This window comes from Rhincodon typus, chromosome 16, assembly GCF_021869965.1.
Source record: "Rhincodon typus isolate 14 chromosome 16, sRhiTyp1.1, whole genome shotgun sequence".
Taxonomy (NCBI): domain Eukaryota; kingdom Metazoa; phylum Chordata; class Chondrichthyes; order Orectolobiformes; family Rhincodontidae; genus Rhincodon; species Rhincodon typus.
Genome location: NC_063347.1, coordinates 26,298,927 through 26,319,653, shown reverse-complemented (window position 1 = coordinate 26,319,653; position 20,727 = coordinate 26,298,927). Strand labels below are relative to the sequence as shown.

Sequence of the window (20,727 nt, the reverse complement as noted above, 5' to 3'; positions counted from 1 at the left end):
TGTGATTGTGTGCGTGAGTGCATGAGTGTAGTGGGGAGGGTAATAATGCTTTGGAAGAGTTTTATGAATTAACAGGGTAAACATTGAAGAGTATCAGCTTGCTTTCAGTTGAGGAGAATCAGGATTTTGCATGGCTTTGGGAGAAAAAGCCATAGCTTGGAATTTTTTTAGTTTCAATTCATAAAAGTCCTAGCTGAAGTGGTATATATGAAATTATTTCTCCTCAACAAATATGAGTTTACAACTGTTAGGAAATAGGATATCACAATGTAAGAATTTTCGTTTTAAAGCTCCAGAACAGAAATGTTTGGTTAGAAACCAGAGGAGTTAAATTGCAGCTTAGAAAATCTAAGCAGGGGTATGTGAATAATCAAGAAAGAGCCTAACAAAATCTCAAGACTACGAATTGAAAAAAAATTGAGTTCAAACTAAAGGTGTGATAGAGAAGCAAATTCTCTCTGATGTTCGAGTAGTGCAAAGTGTTGAGGATGGGATTCAGTGGATTGTATTTTTACTGTGTTTTGAATCTTTCATATTGTGTTATATGTAAATAGCTTGGTTTACTCTCCTGTATTTTCATTTGTTTTGCATAATAAATTGCTGTTTTCTATTAAAACAATATCTGTAGCATTGAATACTTATGTTTCAGGGACAGGCTGCCTTGTCAATTTAAAAAAAAACATAATTTATCAAGACAGATTTCCGTCTGGTATCTGACTTATTCATTTGAGACTTCAGCTGAAATTATAACATTTTGTTGCTCATTTCAGCTCCTTTCCTCACCCAAAACACCAAAAACAGCTGCCTGTCAAGTCACAAACAATCCCAACTGAAGAACAGAAAGCAACACCACAGTAATGATGAGGAAACAAGTCATTTGATCAACACTCTCAGACACTCTTCAGCTACTTGGAGGGTTACCACAGAATTAGGATCACTATGTGCTCTGATACTGGTCACAAGCATGCAATCTAGCTCCACACTGACAACTACATCAAGTGGAAAATACAGCCCAAGTTTCTCAAAGTTAAGTAGTATAGGTGATATAAACTATAATATCATAAGTTTAAGAGATTACTATGCACTATATGGAACCAATGACAATAAAAAAGTTAAAATTCCTTTATATTTTTCATTGATGTGAAGAAACACATGCAGGAATGTAACCAACAGCAGAATTTTCAAGCTATATAACGATTATCTAAATTATGTGGATTCTATGCCAATAAACCACCTACCCTGCATTTCATAATATCCTGAATTGTAAATAACCTGGTTATTTAAATAAGTCCAAGGAAGTTAGAATGGTTAGTTACATTGGATTACATTATAAATTAGACTTACCCCACAATTACAATTACAAAGTCCATCAAGTTCCATCCATTTCTTACATAAGCATTGGGGTGTAACAGCAGTCCATATGCTATAATCTTCAAAAATGTTTCAATTGTAAAAATTATAAGGAAGGCATATTCTACTGTTTCCTGAAAGACATAAGAAAATACATTGTTAGGTTGTATTTGTCACTTGGATCATACTGCGAAAGACAAATTTTAAAACAAATTAGATTTTAAAACAAAGCACAGACATTTGAGATCAAATAGAGAATGAAGGGACATTACTTTTAGGTTTCATGAGCAGCCCATTCATACATAGACACCACGAGCTGAGGGCAAATAATATTGTACATATCACCAGGGAAGTTGCTACATCTACACAAGTCCAACAAGTGCTTCTGCAACTTGCCTATGAGTGTGGCTATGTGGTTATGTATAATGGCAAGTCTTGAAGGTGAACTTAGAACAGTCACTGAGCACAGTAGGCATTTTGTCATGGTGGTCATGTGTTTTTGAGTTTGAATACTCTAATCACTTTCTCCGATCTACATGTATATATGCCACGGTTTGCCTTAATCTTATGCAATGCCACCAGACCTCACACTGCAATCACCACCAACAATACAAACAGAAGCATCCAGCAAGCTTGGCTGAGAAAATTTCAGAATCTATTCCTATTGTGCTGTGAGACTGAGCCACAGGACGTTCTGACAAAGATTCAGGTTGTATTGACATTTAGAGCTTTGTCTTCCACATTTGTAAGCACTGTATTAAACAACTGTGTAAGATAATCAACATTCTGCTTTTCTTCCCTGTTGGGGTTCACTCACAGAAAATAACATGAGTGCCTACTTCCACTGTTTTTGGATTCACTGAAACTTATTGTATACATTAGTTTTAATTCCCAGGGGTAGTCTTTGAAACTCATCAGTTTTGGTTCAAAAATGTGGAGCCAAAGTTGAAACATCAGAAGTAATTCCCCTTCACTGGAATTCACTATGCTTGCACTGAAAGGTCAAAAACCCTGGAGAACCAGAACTCATTCTCACTTTCACCAACAATACTCTGCCTCAAGGAGGAGAAGAATCTCTGGCTACAAAATTCAAACAAATCAATCAAGCACAGGTTTCACTTGATGTACACACCATTGCTTATTGCCAAAATGTCTTAAAACACATTGATATATTCCAAGGTAAAAACACTTGTTAGAGATAGATACTTACCCACTATGGGCAGAACCAATTTGATCTTCAAGATCCCATGCAAAGACTGTGATAAACATTACATTGGACAGACAGGAAGGAAACCGGCCACAAGAATATATGAACCCCAACTAGCAACAGAAAGACATGACCAGTACTCACTCGATTGGGACAACATCAAGATCCCAGGACAGGCCAAACAGAGACAAGCACGGGAATTTCTAGAGGCTTGGTTCTCCACCAAGAAGGCCATCAATAAACACGTAGAATTAGACCCTATATATACACCACTGCGAAGAAAAACCAGAAATGAGGTAACCAATTCCAATGGACCCCAGAGTTTAAATACCAGGTGGGAAAACACAACAGCACTTCATCAGAGGCGACACTGATGATGTTACCCAGCAGGGTAATGAAAAGTCAGCAAACTGACGAACCAGCTCGGCGAGCGAGACAACTACAGCATCCACAACCCAAGTTATAAATCTACTCAAGAACCTTAGACAGATAACAGCTAGAACTGGTTAACAATGGTGTCTTTGTAAATCATGAATTTTCAAGGAAAGTTTGGACTTCTGAGCTGCTTTCATTTTATTGTCCTCATATTTGCAGCTAGGAGTCACGTATGCTATAATGTACATATCAGAAATTTGTTGGACTGTTCATGTTTTTCTGAAGGCTTATTTTTCCTGCTGGCAGTACAAAGTTGGTAAACAGTCACTAAACTTAGCTCAACTTAGTAGGCACGCTCACCTCTAAATCAATCTTGGTTCAAGCATCGTTCCAGAACTGCAACAGATACACAACGGGGTAGATTTTAACTCAGTGGAATTTACAGGTAGAAAGCTGTTCTGACAAGATGGTTGTGCAGCCCCAGTTAGTAGCAGGAAACTCTGGAAAATTTAACTACTGGATTTCATTTAAATATTGCTGACACACTTCATCTACAGCTGAGACAGAAGGCAACAAAAAACAGCAGTGATGCTGACAAGTCCAGGACCACGCACCAAAGCTTTCCTCATCATGGGGCACAGTGGAACCATCCTGCTTCTTGGCGTCCCCAAAAAAAAAATTTACCTGACCTGGAGGGACTGTTTATTCTTTCTACGAGTGGCCAACTTGTTCAACCAGGCAGGAAATGGCAGTGGCTTCAATTAAACTGCCATAGATACTCCTAACAAGCTAAATAAATTGCTTTGAATACATTTCTTAAGTTTCTGCTTGCTTTGTTAGGTGCTTCATCCCAACCCTTGATCCTTGTAGTTAATATCAGAAATGGTAATAAAATTTGTATTTGAACGACAGATAACTCACGAATTTTACCAGTCTTTCTACCCAGTTTGTATAAAGTAAACTGTCTAGAATATAAGGAATCAAGGTGACTAATGATAGAAAAGATTTTAAAGACATCAGAAAATTAACACAGAAAACAAAGTTTAGAAAACAATTAAAAGTGACAGAATGCGTTGCAATTAAAACAGAAATCGCCCTGTTTATCCACTGAAAAATCAGTGCAAGAGTAAGAAAAGCTTGAGCAGGAGGAATGAAGGAGGCTACCAGTATAGCTAAATTTCAACCAGATTGCCCATGATAATATCAAACAACTGCAAATCTCATAAACAATACCTCAACAATACAAGAAGCTCAATACTATTCAAAGCAAACCAGTCCACTTGATCAGAACGTCATCAGAACCTTAAACATCTACTCACTCTATCATGGGTATACAGTGACCGTTGCTGGCACAATCTACAAGATGCACTGCAGCAACTTGCCAAAGCTTCTTCAACACTACCTTCTATCACTTACAAGAATAAGGAACAAAGCAACATGGAAACATCTGCAAGTCCCCCTTCAGATGGTTTGGAACTATATCACTAATCCTTTAGTGCCACTGAATCAAAATCCTGGAACACATTTCCTAATAGCACTGTTAACTGCAATCATTCAAGTAGGTGGCTTGTCAGCACCTTCACAAGGGCAGTTAAGGATGGGAACAAATGTTGGCCTTGCAAGGAATACTAACGTAAATGAAAGTTTTTTAAAATAAAAACCAAATATACAAATGTTTGAACTGCTACAGTCCACTACAGAAAGATTAACTAATTGGGCAAAATATTCTTTTCTCAATCTTGTTCTGCTCCACATAAATGACGTGTAGCTTCAATGTTCAGTGTTTTTAAATTGTTCAAACATTGGTGAATATCATTAAACATATTTAATTACTGTACTTGATTTGAGATTCTTTTTATAGAATAACATCTGTACATTAATATATTTTGTAATGAACAAATGTAGTACACTTTTTCTATTACACTACAATTATTTCTTCCACAGTGGTTTATGCCCCATCTAAAATTATATAAATGAAATGAAATTTATGTAGAAAATTATTATGTTCAATTTGTAAAAAAATTATCTACTGCTCTCTCAGTGATAACTGAAATTGTAAGTATTTCAGCAATTTAATCTGTATTGGTTTCAGACCATCTATGCTGCAAACCGTTGGAAAGCAAAAATACTTGTGTAACTTGTGTATCTACTTGTGACTCAGCTTCTACAGTTAAATTGAATATTTACATTTTTCGTATGCTGAAGCATACTTACAACATATTGAAAGAAATTGCAAAGCCTTATATTCACTCTAAAAGTCGTAATCACACTAATCTAAATGCAAACTCATTCTCTTCAGTGGTTTAGATAACCTGCTTTATGCCATATAGACAATATCGGTTTGCTTTGGCACAGTGGCTCAGTGGTTAGCACTGCTGCCTCACAGCGCAGGGCCCCGGGTTCTATTCCACCCTCAAACGACTGTCTGTGTGGAGTCTGCACATTCTCCCTGTGTCTGCGTGTGTTTCCTCCTGGTGCTCCTGTTTCCTCCCACAGTCCAAAGATGTGCATGTTAGGTGGACTGGCCATGCTAAATTGCCCATAGTATTCAGGGATGTGTCGATTAGGTGGGTTATAGGGGGATGGGTCTGGGTGGGATTCTCTGAGGGTCGGTGTGGGCTTGTTGAGCCGAAGGGCCTGTTTCCACACTGTAGGGATTCTATGATTCTATGATAGACCGAAATGGGAAAAGGATAGTCTTAAAAATGAAAAATTGTGGAAGGGATTGTTGACCTTTTAAAAGTGTTACCAGTCTACTACAAGTGCTTTGTAGCAATTGGAACGAGGGCCCGGTGGATCTCATTCAGTATGCGATTCCTGGCTGACCCAGGTTAACAACACCAACCAGGGAGTTCTGGCTGACAGATATAAACAGGAGTCTCAGACATTCTCACTACTCTAGAGACTAGCTCGGAGTTAGCTGGTCAGAGTCCGTGTACCGTGCATATGTAAATAAAGGGTGGTTTAGTGACAGAACACCGGCCTCTGGGGAGTTATTTCATGCTGTTTACACTGTTGTTTGGTCAACCAGTGGAGGGCGATTAATTGCTGATGAAGTGACACCAACAGCTGTGTATAAACTGAGAATCAGCTGGCAAAAGCTAGCTGACTGGTCAAGAGTTGTGAGCAGTAGTCAATGACAAAGGCCTTCAACCACCAACAACTACTTGATTGGCTTCAAGGTAGCTGAACAGCTTGTGGGTGCGAATGAAGCCTTTGAACCTCCAAAAAGGGTGGCATGTCCTTCCTTTGCAATAGAAAAAACCTAAAATCTGAAGTAAACCAGTTTATTTTCCCTCACCAGTTACTGTAAGCTCTAGCTTTTAACCAGTAAGTCAGAAACTTTGTAAATCTGAACCAGCCACAGTGCCACCAGCAAGTGAAGGAACCTAAAGAAGACAGATCAAGGAGCAATACATCTTGGCAAGCCAAAAGCAAAATCTCAGAGAACCCTGTGGATAAGCGTCACTAAATGGCATTCCTAGTTTCTCCATTCACCCATAACGTCAATTTTTTTTCTGTCTGCATGTGTATGCAGAGGGAGTTTATAAGGGGATTAAGCATTTTGACTATTAAAGTTATTTGTTAACAGTTCATTGTTGTATATCTTTAGGTGTAATCTATTCATTTGTATTGAATAGTAATTCCTGTTAAATACAGGAAACTTCCATGCTTTCTTTTAACCTGAGTCAATACAGATATCTAAATTGGGGAATTTGTGCACTTCGACGCATCTTTAACTTTTGTTATGACTTTGGGAATAGGGGTGCTTGATTTCTATCACGCTAGCACATAAATGTGCCCAAAACCTGCTGGTTTTTACACTATATTAAGGCTTGCCATCACCTGCTACTGGGAAGTCGCAATGCTAAACTCCAGGAAGCCTGCCTTAGAATGGCAAACAGAGAAACCCTCCTCACAACTGCTTCATTCTGAAGTTTTGTCACTTTGCCACTGTCAAACAAAAGTTGTGGGACAGCTCTGGCTCTTAAGACTTACCTACAGTCTCAGGTATGTGTCACCATGTAGAATGTACTTCACTTTTATTCCAATCTTAGTCCCTCTGTAGAACACCAGAAGGTTGAAGAGCCCTTACTTATATGTGCACCTTTCAATGTTTTACTTTAGGAAGACTATACTGTTCTTGGGTAAAGACCGACAACAATTCACCAGGTGAGAGCTGAGTAAATCTCATTTATCAAGGAACTAACTTGACTTATATACCTAAAAGTTGAGGAGAGTAACGAATCATCTGATTGAGGAATTTTGCAAACAGAATTAACAGTGTTAATCAGGAATAACTTTTGGGTAAAATTAAGGAATCTATACCATGGAGCCATGCTGGTTAAAAACAAACTCATCACACATGGGGTTTGAAAATGTGGAATGCACCATTCTATAAAACCATAAATTCAGAATCAGATGTAATATTTATAAAGGGAACAGTTCCTGAGATACTGAGAAGGTACTGAAATAGGTAAGAAATTAGGATTAAAAAGATTGAATAAGCATCATCCTTACAGTCATCAGACTCTCATTAAACAATAATCAACCAAAACCTTCATCCTTTTATTGATCGTATTACAAATTGGGATGCTTCTGCATGTGCAGGAGATGGAAACAAATATGTTCAACAGGGAACTCAGGAGAATGGAGAGAACAAGAATTGCAGATTCTGGAGTCGGAGACAACACAGTGTGGAGCTGGAGGAACACAGAGGGCCAGGCAGCATCAGAAGAGCAGGAAAGTTTTGGGTCAGGACCCTTCTTCAGAAATGGGGAGGGGAAGGGAGCTGGAAAATAAACAGAGAGAGGAAGGGTGGGGCTCGGGAAGGTAAGTGGGATGGTGATAGGTGAATGCGGGTAGGGAGTGATGGGGATTGGTCAGTGGGATGGGTGGGGCGGATAGGTGGGAGAGAAGATGGACAGGTTGTGTCCGGTCAAGGAAGCAGGACGGAGGATAGGTGGGGCTGGGGAAAGGTAGGTGGAGTGGTGATAGTTGGATGCATAGGGTAGTGGGGATTGGTCGGCGGGAAGGCTAGGGTGGATATGTGGGGAAGAAGATGGACAGGTTGTATCTGGTCAAGGAGGCTTGGATGGGAGGGGGGGTTGGACATGGGATGAGGCCAGGGGTGAGGGAGATTTTAAAACTGGCGAATTCTATGTTTAGGCCATTGGGCTGTAGGGTCCCAAGGCAGGATTGCCATCCCAATTTGGCCCAAACCGCGACAACCCCTACCTACAGTGCATCCAGAGCCCCAAAAATGGTTTTCTCTGCGGATCCTCAAAAACACGGTCTCAGCAATGCACCCAGCTTCTGGCACGACAATCAAACTTACCCCAGCTCAGAGCCTCCATCTCCCAGACCTGCAAAGGACGCTTCTGTTTTTCAGTCTGCGCAGGATCCACACCCTCAACCCAACACTTTTTCTCCACCCTATCGGACACCAAAAAAACCGTAAATACACTAAATTTGCTTGTGCTTACCACCAAGCACAGGCCTCTTCCACCACCCCAGAACCGAATCCTATCCAAGACCTCCCTCTCAATGTGCCTGGAGCCATTAACCATGCGGTTACCTTGACCTCTCTCACTGATGTCACTTCCACCTCGCCACTTCCACTGCCGCCGACGCCACCACCACCGACGTTGTCACCTCTGCTGCTGAGACAGTCTCCACCCCAACTCCCAGCTCCAACTTTACATCCAACCCCAGCCCCAAGCCCTGCTGGGTCTTCACCATCCCCCCAGACCTCCCCCTCACTGAGGACGAATGGTCAGTCCTCAGCAAAAGGACTCACCTTCATTCCCCTGCGCCCACACATCAATGAATTCCATTCATGTCTGAATGTCGAACTCTTCTTCCACCACCTCTGTCTCTGCACCTATTTCTTTGACAGGGAGTCTAACCCACCCTCTGCAGACACCTTCTCCTGCTCCAACAAACCTCACCCGCCTGTACACCACCCCACAGCCTCCTACCCTCCGTCAACCTCTTCATTTCCAATCGCCATTTCAACATCAATTACCTAATCTCTCTACCCCTCTCACTCACTCCAAACTCTCCCCCACGGAACGTGCAGCCCTCCGCTCCAACCCTAACATCACCATCAAACCCACAGTTGGGGGTTGGGGGGTACACACGGTAGCGGTATGGCACACTGACCTTTACCTCACCGAGGCCAGGCGCCAATTCTCTGACACCTCTACCTACTGCTCCCTTGATTATAATCCCACCCCTGACCACCAAACCATCATCTCTCAGACCATTCATAACCTCATCACCTCAGTGACCTTCCACCCAGAGCCTCCAACCTCATCATTCCCCAGTGCTGCACCGCCCGTTTCTATCTCCTTCCCAAAATCCATCAACTTGACTTCCCCGGCTGACCCATTGTCTCTGCTCCTGCCCCACTGAACTCATCTCTGCCTACCTTGTCCCTGTCTTTTTACCCCTGATCTAGTAACTCCCTACCTACATCTGGGACACTAGCCACACCCTCCACCTCCTCCCAGACTTCCAGTTCCCTGGCCCCAACACCTCACCTTCACTATGGACATCCAATCACTTTACATTTGTATCCCCCCATGCAGATGGCATAAAAGCCCTCTGCTTTTTCCTCTTCCGCAGGCCCAACCAGTCCCCCTCCAGCGACACGCTCATCTACTTCTCGTCCTTACCCTGAACAACTTCTTCTTTAAAAACCGAAAGGACTGTGGATGCTGTAAATCAGGAACAAAAAAAGAAGTTGCTGGAAATGCTCAGCAAGTCTGACAGCATCTGTGAAGAAAAGAAATCAGAGTTAACATTTCGGGTCCAGTGACCCTTCCTCAGAACTTCTCATTTAACTCCTCCCTTTCCAACAAACTAAGGGGGTGGCCATGGGCACCTGCATGGGTCCAAGCTATGCCTGCCTCTTTGTAGGATAAGTGGAACAGTCCCTTTTCCGCTATTATACTGGCACCATCCCCCACATTGATGACTGTATCGGCGCTGCTTTAAGCTCCTACAAGGAGCTTGAACAGTTCATCAACTTTACTAACACCTTTTACCCCAACCTCAAATTCACCTGGACCATCTCCAATATCTCCCTCCCCTTCCTGGACCTCTCCGTCTCCATCTCTGGTAACCGCCTTAACAACATCTATTGCAAGCCCACCGACCCCCATAGCTACCTGGACTACACCTCCTCACACCCACCCTCCTGCAAGAATGTGATCCCTTACTCCCAATTCCTCCACCTCTGCCGCAACTGCTCCCAAGATGGAAAATTCCCCTCTCTGACATCCCAGATGTCCTCCTATTTCAAGGACCGCAATATCCCCTGTCCAGTGATCAGAAATGCCCTCAACCGCATCTCTTGTGTTTCCCGCACTTCTGCCCTCAAAACCCCTCCCCCCAACAAAAATAAAGACAGAATCCCCCTGGTCCTCACATATCACACCACCAATCGCCGCATCCAGCTTATCATTCTCCGCCACTTCTGCCGCATACAATTCAACCCTATGACCAAAGAGATATTTCCCTCTCCACCCCTATCTGCCTTTCATAGGGACTGCTAACTTTGCTACTCCCTCGTCCGCTCCACACTCCCCACTAACCCCACCACACCACACCACACCCAGCATCTATCTCTGCATAGTGTTATACCTACCCCTAGACTTCCCCCCTCACCTCCATCCAAGGCCCAAAGCAAACCGTTCATATCCAACAGCGGTTCACCTGAACATCCTCCAACTTGGTTAACTGTATCCACTGCTCCCAACGTGGCCTCCTCTACGTTGGTGAGACCGGGGACCGTTTCCTAGAGCATCTGCGCTCTGTACGTGACAATACCTTCTGGTCACCAACCATTTTAAGTCCCCTTTCCACTCTCTAGATGACATGTCCATCTTGGGCCTCCACCAGCACCACAATGACACCACCCGCAAACCGGAGGAGCAACACCTCATATTCTGCTTCGGGACCCGACAGCCCAATGGCCTAAACCATGGCATTCACCAGTTTTAAAATCTTCCCACCCCCAGCCTCATCCCATATCCAACCCTGCCTCTCATCCCAGCCTCCTTGACCTGACACAAGCTGTCTATCATTTTCCCCACCTATTCACCCTACCCTTCCGGCCAACCAATCCCCACTACCTCCTACCTGCAACCAACCTATCGCCACTCCACCTTTCCCCAGCCCCACCAATCCTCCCTCCTTGACCCGACACAACCTGTCCATCTTCTCTTCCACCTATCTGCCTCACCCATCCCACTGACCAGTCCCCACCACTCCCTACCTGCATTCACCTATCACATTCCCACTTACCTTCCCCAGCCCCACCCCTCCTCTCTGTATTTATTTTCCAGCTCCTTTCCCCCTCCCCATTTCTGAAGGAGGGCCTTGACCCAAAAAGTCAACTTTCCTGCTCCTCTGATGCTGCCTGGCCTGTATTCCTCCAGCTCCACACTGTGTTGAACTCAGGAGAATGTTCTTTATGCAAAATGCAATTCAAATGAAAAATCTGCTACCAAAACAAATAGGATAAATGCACTTAAGGGGAAGTTAAATAAACTCATCACTGAGGAAAAAAAAAGGTAATGCTAATAACATTATACAGAAAAGGGTTAAGATGAGATTCCCTTGGAGGATAGATACCAGCATTAACTTGTTGCATCAAATGGCTTGTTTTTGTGTTATTCATTCTATGTACCTGGACTTGAATTAAAACCCAGTTCTCCACAAAACATGCCTCCTAGACTCCTAGGATAGCTTATTGTTGAGTGGAATTTTTCATATTTAAGATCAGGGAATGTGGACAAGTTATGCTAAACCTATGTAAGTTAGACCACACTTTGCCAATAGGAGAATTTCAAGTTTATACCTAATATGAAAGAATACATTTTTTGGTTTCTTTTCCTTTAAAATGAAGGCTAAGAGGACAACTAATAGGGTATTTAAAATTATGAGAGGTATTCCGAGGGAAGATACAGAGAGGGTGTTGCAATTTCCAGGAAAGGGCAAAACTAGATTCAATCAATCCAATATAGTCACCAAGAAGTAGAGAATTCAGAACAAATTTCTTTACCAGATTTGTAAGAATACGTAACTGGTTACTGCAGAAACTAGTGAAAGTGACGAGCATAAATTCATCAAAGGGGAAGTTAGACAAGAAAATGAAGGAAATGGGAATAGAGGGCAATACTGACCTAGTTAGATAACGGAGAATGAGAGAATACATGAGTGGAGCATAAACACTGGTACGCACTAGTTGGACTGAATGGCCAGTTTCTAGACTGTATATTTTATGTAATTCTACATAAGCAATGAATGCATATTATTGTGAGGTAGCAGGAAATATTGAAACCCATTTTTTCCCTTTTACTCTTCTGAATGAAAATCATTAAGTAAAAACAAATAAATGTAGTTTTCAACAATTGATCCTACATATCTTGAGGAGGGAGAACAATCCAGGAATATACCAAAATCTTTTAAATTAATTTGAAAAAAACATCATTGGAAACAAAGTCTGCCAGGACCATATACGGAGATAACAAGGTGTTATCCCAAAACGTCAGCCTTCCTGCTCCTCTGATGCTGCTTGGCCTGCTGTGTTCATCCAGCTCTACACCTTGTTATCTCAGATTCTCCAGCATCTGCAGTTCCTACTACCCCAGGACCATATACTTCCTATTTAATAGATCAATTAAATACGGAAATGTACGCAAAACTTTTATGCTGATATTAGAACTGCACTAGAATTTTTAGTGCACTCATGAAGACTGGCAGTCCTGCTGGCACATAGAATGCTGAAGGCCTAACTTAGAAAGTATAGAAATCTCATAATGTCATTATGTTAAGTTGACATATTTGTTAACAACATCCTATAATTTTCCCCTCATCCAGGATGTTTAAATTAAACTAAAAAGCAACCACGAATTTTAACACATCTTCTAAAAAGCTTTCTGTTCATAGCCTGGTTGCCAACAACCGTTGCTCTCAAATTATTCAACATAACTGCTGTAGACAGCATTTATTCCTGTTCCAGTGGAGCACTTAGCACAGCATGAAACAGAACTCATTTTCTTTGTTGCTAAAGTAATAGGTTAACATGACCCTTGGGCAAATTTTATTGTACAATAAATCTTCTCAACTAAAAAACAGAAGTATTATAGTCATATTATGATCAAACATTTGATTTAAAATGGTTGATATTGTATCAAACAACTGCCTAATATTTTGTGTTGTTCATAATACAATTTTTTTATGTGCCTATGGATTTTTTCAACAGAAATCAACAATAGAATGAAGAATTTTAGTTGAAAATAATGTGTTTTGTGAAGTCAACTTAGATGAAAGTTTCAACAACCATGTGCTAATCTTTTCTCAAAATTCCCAAAAGTTCAATCTTCAACTTTAACCTGATAAATTAATTTTGAAATGATTCAAAACTATCTTATTGCAAAAATTACTTCAAAATTAGATTTCATCCATTGCAATCAGAGTAACAGCTTACTGCATCATGATTAAAACCTTATTTGGAAGTAATAATAATGGTGCTAACTTGCTGTTTTGTAAAAACTTCTAAAGTTCTCATGGAATATTTTTGACACAAAGTTGTTATGGTCATAATTGTTTTATACCTGTAGGTTTATAGCAGCATTTATTTTAAGTGATAGATTAAAACAAGTAACTATAGCTGTAGTTAGCTGCCTGAACAGTTACATGGCATGTGCACGTGGAGATGTTATTCAATTTCCAAACATGGTGCACAATTGCCACCAAGACTAACAACACAACACATCAATTCTTGTAGGTATTTTCAATGATCAGAGATATATGGCAACAAAGTAGAACATAGAATTAAACATCCCATATGATCCCAAATACCAAGTTGATTTCCAATAAGTATGCTGGAAGGATTAGTGTAGCTTCCAGATAATATATTTATAGGATATGGAACCTTGTAGTTATCATAGGGGGCATACAAAAGCCTACCTAGGCTGACCATTTACAAATTTCTAACTGCTGCCTTTGAAATCCCTCATTTCTGTCAGTGATGGTTAGCAGCTGCTCACAGCTTTTACTGTTTTATTTGAAGGAACTCTATGATACGTCCATAAATCAAAGATGCTTCCTCTCTCAGTCGATTACAGCCCTTCTTGCATGTTTGTACAAGCAGAAGTACTGTACTTCTTGGAAACACAAATACAAGCAAACCAAAAAATTTGAATTAAGTCTTTACACTCTAATTGTCAACATTCTGGAATTTTATTTGTAATTCATAAACATTAAACTATCATTGAAGAATGTAAAGCAAATTCTTGTATTTCATGTTCACATTGTTTTAGCATTCGCGATTCAAAACATGATCTGCATGATTCCCAGTTACTGTATTATACTGCTTCTTTAAGGCACTGGCCAGAAGATATAGAATCTCAACTGTTATGCAGGATCAGGAATTCCACGTATTTTCTTTATTCTTTCATGGGATATGGTCATCACAGAATTATTACAACAAAGCAGACAGCGTTTCAGGCCATCATGTCTGTATTGGTTTCCAAATGGATCTTTTACTTAATACCATTCTCCTGCCTCCTCCCTGTAACTATATTTTGGGGTTCTTTTTTATGTTGTTTCCCAGTCTCCCTTCATACCTCATCATTTCTTCTCTTACTTTCATCTCCCTTCTGAACATTCTATATTTAGCCTTGTTTTCAAATGTATTTTCTACCTGACATCAGTCTTCTTCATTTTAATTTCAATTTCTATCTCCTTATACATTGAGGAGCTGTGGATTTGATCACCCTTCATTTTCTTAAGGGAAAATACTGCAACTGTACCCAAATACTCTATTCTTTGAAGATATCCATCCCAATGTTTAGCTAAACATTTTCCTGACAACCTTTGGCTCCAATTCATTCAGCCAAAATCCAACCTTACCTCATTAATGTTAACTATCCCCCAGTTTATTGTTCTTACTCGAGATTGCTCAATGTCCTTTCCATAGTTACCCTAAACCTTATGATATAATCTCTATTGTCCCCTAAATGTTCAACTATTGGGACCTCATCTGTTTGGTCCACTTCATTGACAAGAACCAGGTCTAACAGTGCCTCCTTTCCCATTGAAAAGGAAATATATGGCTGTAGAAAATATTCTTGATCACACTCAAGGAACTCTTGCCCAGCTCTGGTCTTTACACTATTATTATCCCAATTTATATTTGTCTAATTAAAACTGCCTATTCTAATGACATTACAATTTTTCTACCTTTAAAGTCTTTGCAAATTTGTTCTGACTAGTTGTTGGCCTACAAACTATACCAAGCAATTTAACTGTATTATTTTGTTCAATAGCTCTAGCCAAGTCAGTCTATCCTTGACCCCTCTGTGACATCCTCCTTCTCCAGCACAGCAATATTCTCCTTAATCAATACTGATACCACTCACCCAAACTTTCTCCCTTAGAAGATTTTCAGGAAGGCAGTCTATCCAGAAATATGTAATACTCAGTCTGTCCATCTTTGAATCAAGTAGCTGTTATAGCCATGACATTGTATTTCCTCATGGCAATCTGTACCTGCAATTCACCAGTCTTATTTATCACACACAGTGCATTCATATAAATGCACATTAACCTGATTTTGACTTTGTAACTTTTTTATTTTCTCTGACTCCATCTATTAGATGACTTTGAAATAAGGAATAGTCAGTTGTCTTTCCCAGTTTTCTGCATGCTTTGGTATTCATCTCTGATATAACCTATTGGTTATCACATTCCTGCAGTTAGTTTACAACATCCCCAGTTACACTAGCAAAATATCTGGCAAAAAAAAACTGTCTTGACACTGTTCAAGCGCAAACTGTCTATCTTTTACTGATTCCATCTACACCAGAGGTAGTCACATTGCCAAGAATCTAAAGCCTTCCCTCCTGCTCCATTTTTCCAGCCACACATTCATTTATCCAAAATCCCCTATTTCTATTCTTAGTAATCTAGAGATTAGTACTTCTGAGGTCTTGCTATTAATTTCCATCCCACTCCAGTAATGCTCTACTACAACCTCTTCCGTCTGGCAGAAGATACGGAAGCTTGAACACATGCACCAGCAAGTTCAAGAAAATCTTCTTCCCTGCTGTTATTAGACTGATGAATGGACTTTCCAACTTCAAATAATGTCTATGTCCTGTGTAGTGTGAGCTGTATGCCTCACTCTGTCCAAGTTCTTTTTCACTGTGTGATCTCTATGTCCTTACTTACTATAATCTGCCTGTACTGCTTGCAAACAAATCTTTTCACTGTACTTGGTTAGAAGTGACAGTAAATCAAATCAAATCAGCTCCGTAAATTCTATGTGTAGGAGTACAACCATTTTTTTAACCTCTGACATTAGTACAGATGTGGAATACGAGTACTGATTGTTCACTTTCACCTCCTCAGGGTGCTCAGCAGTTGCTCAGTGAAGCCTTGACCTTGATATCTGTGAGACAATACGTCATCCTGATTTCACATCTGCAACTACAGGAAAGCCTATCTATTGTCTTGTTTGATCACATATCTGTATTGCTCTTCCAGTGTTCCTTGTACCCACCACCGTCACTGTTACAGCTGAGCAATCTTTGGTACCATAAACTTGGCTTTGGCAGCATCCGCAACATCAACCGTCACCATCACCAGTATTAAGAACAGAATACTGAGTTAAGAGTCACATGCATTCAGGGGACTACTGCACTACCTGCCTATTTCTTTTTGGCTGCCTAATGGTCACCCATCCCTTCTGTCTCTGTATATTCTTAATCTGTGGGGTTACCACATCCATAAACATATTATCCATGTAACTCCCAGCCTCAGTGATGCCCCAGAGTGATGCCAACTGCCAAGTTCTGAGACACAGAGATCAAGCTGCTGCCACTGAAGACATTTCCTGCACCTTAAAGAGGCATGGGGGAGTCCAAAACTTGAGGGCATAGATTTAAGGTGAGTGGGGTAAGATTTAAAAGGGACCTAACGGCAACTTTTTCATGCAGAGGATGGTGCTTGTATGGAATGAGCTGCCAGAGGAAGTGGTGGAGGCTGGTACAATTTGTAGGGAATGCTGCCTGGTTTATTGCTCACCAGCTCCCTGGTTCTGACACTGGGCTTATGTAGTGGAATGTTGTGTGGTGTAAACACAGGAGGCAGATGCTTCAGAGGCAAAGAAAACACTGATTTTATTGAAAAACAAGCAAGTTGAATATATTTGCAGGAAGAACTGGAACGTGAATATCTAACATGACTATTAATGACAGAGACTTGTTTCACAGTTAACCTGACCCCGAGTTAACCTTACGGGTAAGAGTTGATACAGTGGGTTTAATAGTTACATTGAGTGGTTGTTACCAAATGGCTGGGAGAGGGAAAGGGAGAAAATGCTAACCTGAAGTCCTACACTGCTTCCCTTCCTTGGGGATGCCGTATACTGTTTGCTCCCAAACTCCACCTTCCCCTATCTTAAACTAGCCAAGCTGGTTAGAGGGTCTCAATGACCTTCGGCTCACCCCTGGAGTGGCCTGTGATTTCGACTTGCTCTTGTCTGTACTCTCTCGCCATAGCTAGGTCTCTGCGGAGGGCCGCAAGTGCTGCTAACAGTCAGTGTAGTGGCGTCCACTGATGCAGTTCAGCGCGTTGAACCTGACGGGTTTCTTTCCTTTCTTGGTGGTCCTGGCAAGTGGGTTGTTGTCTTGGATGGTTGTCGATGTTGCAGTATTGCCCCGGTCGGTGTTTCGTGTCACTGGATGTTTTCAGTTGCCTCCATACTTCAAGTGGAGGTTCGTGGTTGCGAAGGTCACTCTCGCTGTGGAGGGTTCGCGGTGTCCTTGGCTCAGAGGTGTCTGCAGAAAATTTTCTCTCAATCAGCAAGTCTGACCAACCTCCTTTCCCTTCCTCATGGCTTTCACTCAAGGATTCTTTCGCGTGCAGGGCCTGCTTCTTGTTCGGACTCTCGAATTCCTCTCGTGAATCATCTACAACGGGTGCGCACAGAGCCCACTCACCTACTTAGAATCGGGGCACGTTGCTGGTATCACAGTGCACACTGCTGGGATCGGGGCCCTCAGATATGCCCCCTTATCTCCCGTCAAATCTGGTTTCGGCTGCCAAGCTTTTGTTCCTCCTCTTGGGGCTGAATGAGCTTCCTGATCACTGGAGGAGGTGTGAATGGCTTTTCAATTAAGGTGAGTGGTTTTGATGGTTTGGAATGTCCAGAATGTCCCTTGGATGGGTATTTGTTAAGTTTTGAATAGTAGCGTGAATGTTCTTACATCCAAAAGTGAAACAGGCTTACAGGTAGCACAATGGTGTGGAAGGTTCAGTACTTCTATGCCTGAGCACTGGTTGGAAATTGAAAGGCTTTGTACCTCTGTAGGCTCCAGAAGGTCTGAAGTTGTTTGTTTCCTGCAGTCTGGTTTCCATTGTTTTAAGCTGGCACGTGAATGGGGGTCTTACTTTCAGTTTTGTGAGCTAACCCCTGTTCCAGACATCTGCCCTGGGCTTGCATATATCCAAAGGGTCTAGGCCCGAAACGTCAGCCTTCCTGCTCCTATGATGCTGCTTGGCTGCTGTGTTCATCCAGCTCTACACCTTGTTGTCTCAGCCTTTTCCTAGTTCAGTTGAGGCTTATGGTTCCTGGAGTCCAAAGGTTCAGTGAATTTTAGGTCCAATGTAATTTCCACAAACTTCCATCTTCAGACGGTTTTAGTCCAGGGTATATCAATAAACTGATGGGATTTTTGCCCTACCTTACAAATTACGACATTTAAAAGGCATCTGGATGGGTATATGAATAGGGGTTTAGAGCGGTATGGGCCAAATGTTGGCAAATAGAACAAGATTTATTTAGGATAGCTGGTCGGCATGGACAAGTTGGACCAAAGGGTCTGTTTCTGTGCTGTATATCTTTATGTCTCTGACTCGAAATGGTTATCCAGGATACCAGAACAATCCTGGAGTACATGGCGCAGCATGTTAAGCTCTAGAAACCACAGCAGTTCCTGTCTCTCTTCCAATAATCTTGATGCTACTCGGAAACCTCACTAATGGCAATAAATATTACCAATACCAAAAAGGATTAACCAGTAAATCCTACCAATACTGATAAATCCTCCTTAAACTTAATACATTTTACTGGAGGAAATATGGCTTATATAAAAATTCAGATTAAGACTTACTACCCACTCACTTACTACTAATAGTTATAACTTTTTTTAAACTCCCATTTGGTTGAACTCAGTCCCTAAACAGCAATATACTCCAGCCTATCAACTTATGACTTTCTCCTGATGTTACAGTTTGACTTATTTTCAATCCCAGAAGCTGTAGTTGTTCCATTATGCCCCGCTCCTGCTTGTCTTCAGTGCAAGTGACGACCAAAAGAAATAAAGGCCCTGAGCTAACAAATTTGCCAATTTACCTTACAGTAAAATGCTGTCCCTACTATCTGCTGCACGAGTTCACCTCTGCCATCCTGACAACAGTCTACATACCACCCCAAGCAGCTGTGAAGAATGAAGATGAAATTTACACCACCACAAACAAAATGGAAATGAAATTCCCCGAGGCCTTGTTCATCACGGCTGGCAACTTCAACTAGGCCAACCTCAAGCCAGTGCTGCCAAAATACTACCAACACATCTCCTGCTCCACTGAAGGACCAAACATCCTGGACCACTGCTACACAACCATGAAAGATGCCTGTCGGTCCATCCCCTGTCTACACTTCAGGTCACAATGCTGCGTTCCTCCTCACAGCCTTCAAGGAGAAGCTGAAATGGGAGGATCCGTCACAGAAAGTAATACAATGCTGGTCGGACGCTGCAGAAGAATCTCTCTGGGATTGCTTGGAATTATGGTCTGTTCCGTATTCAAGTACTTAGTAGACAACCTAGTCAAATACGCCACCACCGTCACAGAATTCATTAGCAAATGTGTGGAGGACTGCACACTGATGAAGTCAATCTGGAAACATTAGATGAACCGGGAAATCCACTTCTTACTGAAAACCAGGCATGCAGCATTCAAGTCGGATAACCCAGAACTATACAAAAAATCCAGACACGACATCTGCAAAGCCATAAAAGATGCCAAGAGGCAGTAGCAGTTAGAGGGTCAAACCAACGGTATGGATCCTGCTGTCTGTGGCAAGTCCTAAACAATATAACAAGATACAAAATGAAGCAGAGCAACATAGTGGACAGAAATACTTCGCTCCCTGGTGCGCTCAATGCTTTCTATGCTCAGTTTGAGCAGAATGCCAGTGGTGCAGTGTTACCTGCACCAACAGCCCTGGACATACCTGTTCCCTCCATCACCGCTGCAGATGTCAGGTCAGCCTTCCTGAGACTCAATTCAAGGAAAACGATGGGCCTGGACTGAGTCCCCAGCCATGCACTCAGATCCTGTGTGGATCAGCTGGCAGAGGTATTCACTGACATCTTCAACCTCTCCCTCCTGCAAGCTGAAGTCCCTACTCACTTCAAGAAGACCACCATCATCCCAATACCAAAAAGAAAACACATGCAATGTGCCTTAATGTCTGCCACCCAGTGGCTGTGACCTCCGTAATCGTGTAGTGCGTAGAGATGCTGGTCATGGCCCACATCAACTCGAGGCTCCTCGATACCGTGCAATTTGCCTTCCAGCAAAACAGGTCCACACAACTGATGCCATTTCCCTAACTCTGCACTCATCCCTGGAACATTTGGACAACAAAGGACACCATGTCAGACTCCTACTCATCAACAATAGCTCTACCTTCAACGTCATAATCCCCT

At 41.8% G+C, this 20,727-nt stretch overlaps 1 protein-coding gene across 1 annotated transcript in view; it reads right to left on the bottom strand.

Annotated features, from left to right (window-relative positions):
• The window catches only part of cacna1da (calcium channel, voltage-dependent, L type, alpha 1D subunit, a), a 504,619-nt gene that overhangs the window by 339,285 nt on the left and 144,607 nt on the right, over positions 1–20,727 (bottom strand). The window contains exon 4 of the mRNA XM_048606392.1: positions 1,345–1,484. Within this exon, the coding sequence (XP_048462349.1) occupies positions 1,345–1,484 (140 nt within the window). The remainder of the gene's footprint in view (positions 1–1,344; positions 1,485–20,727) is intronic.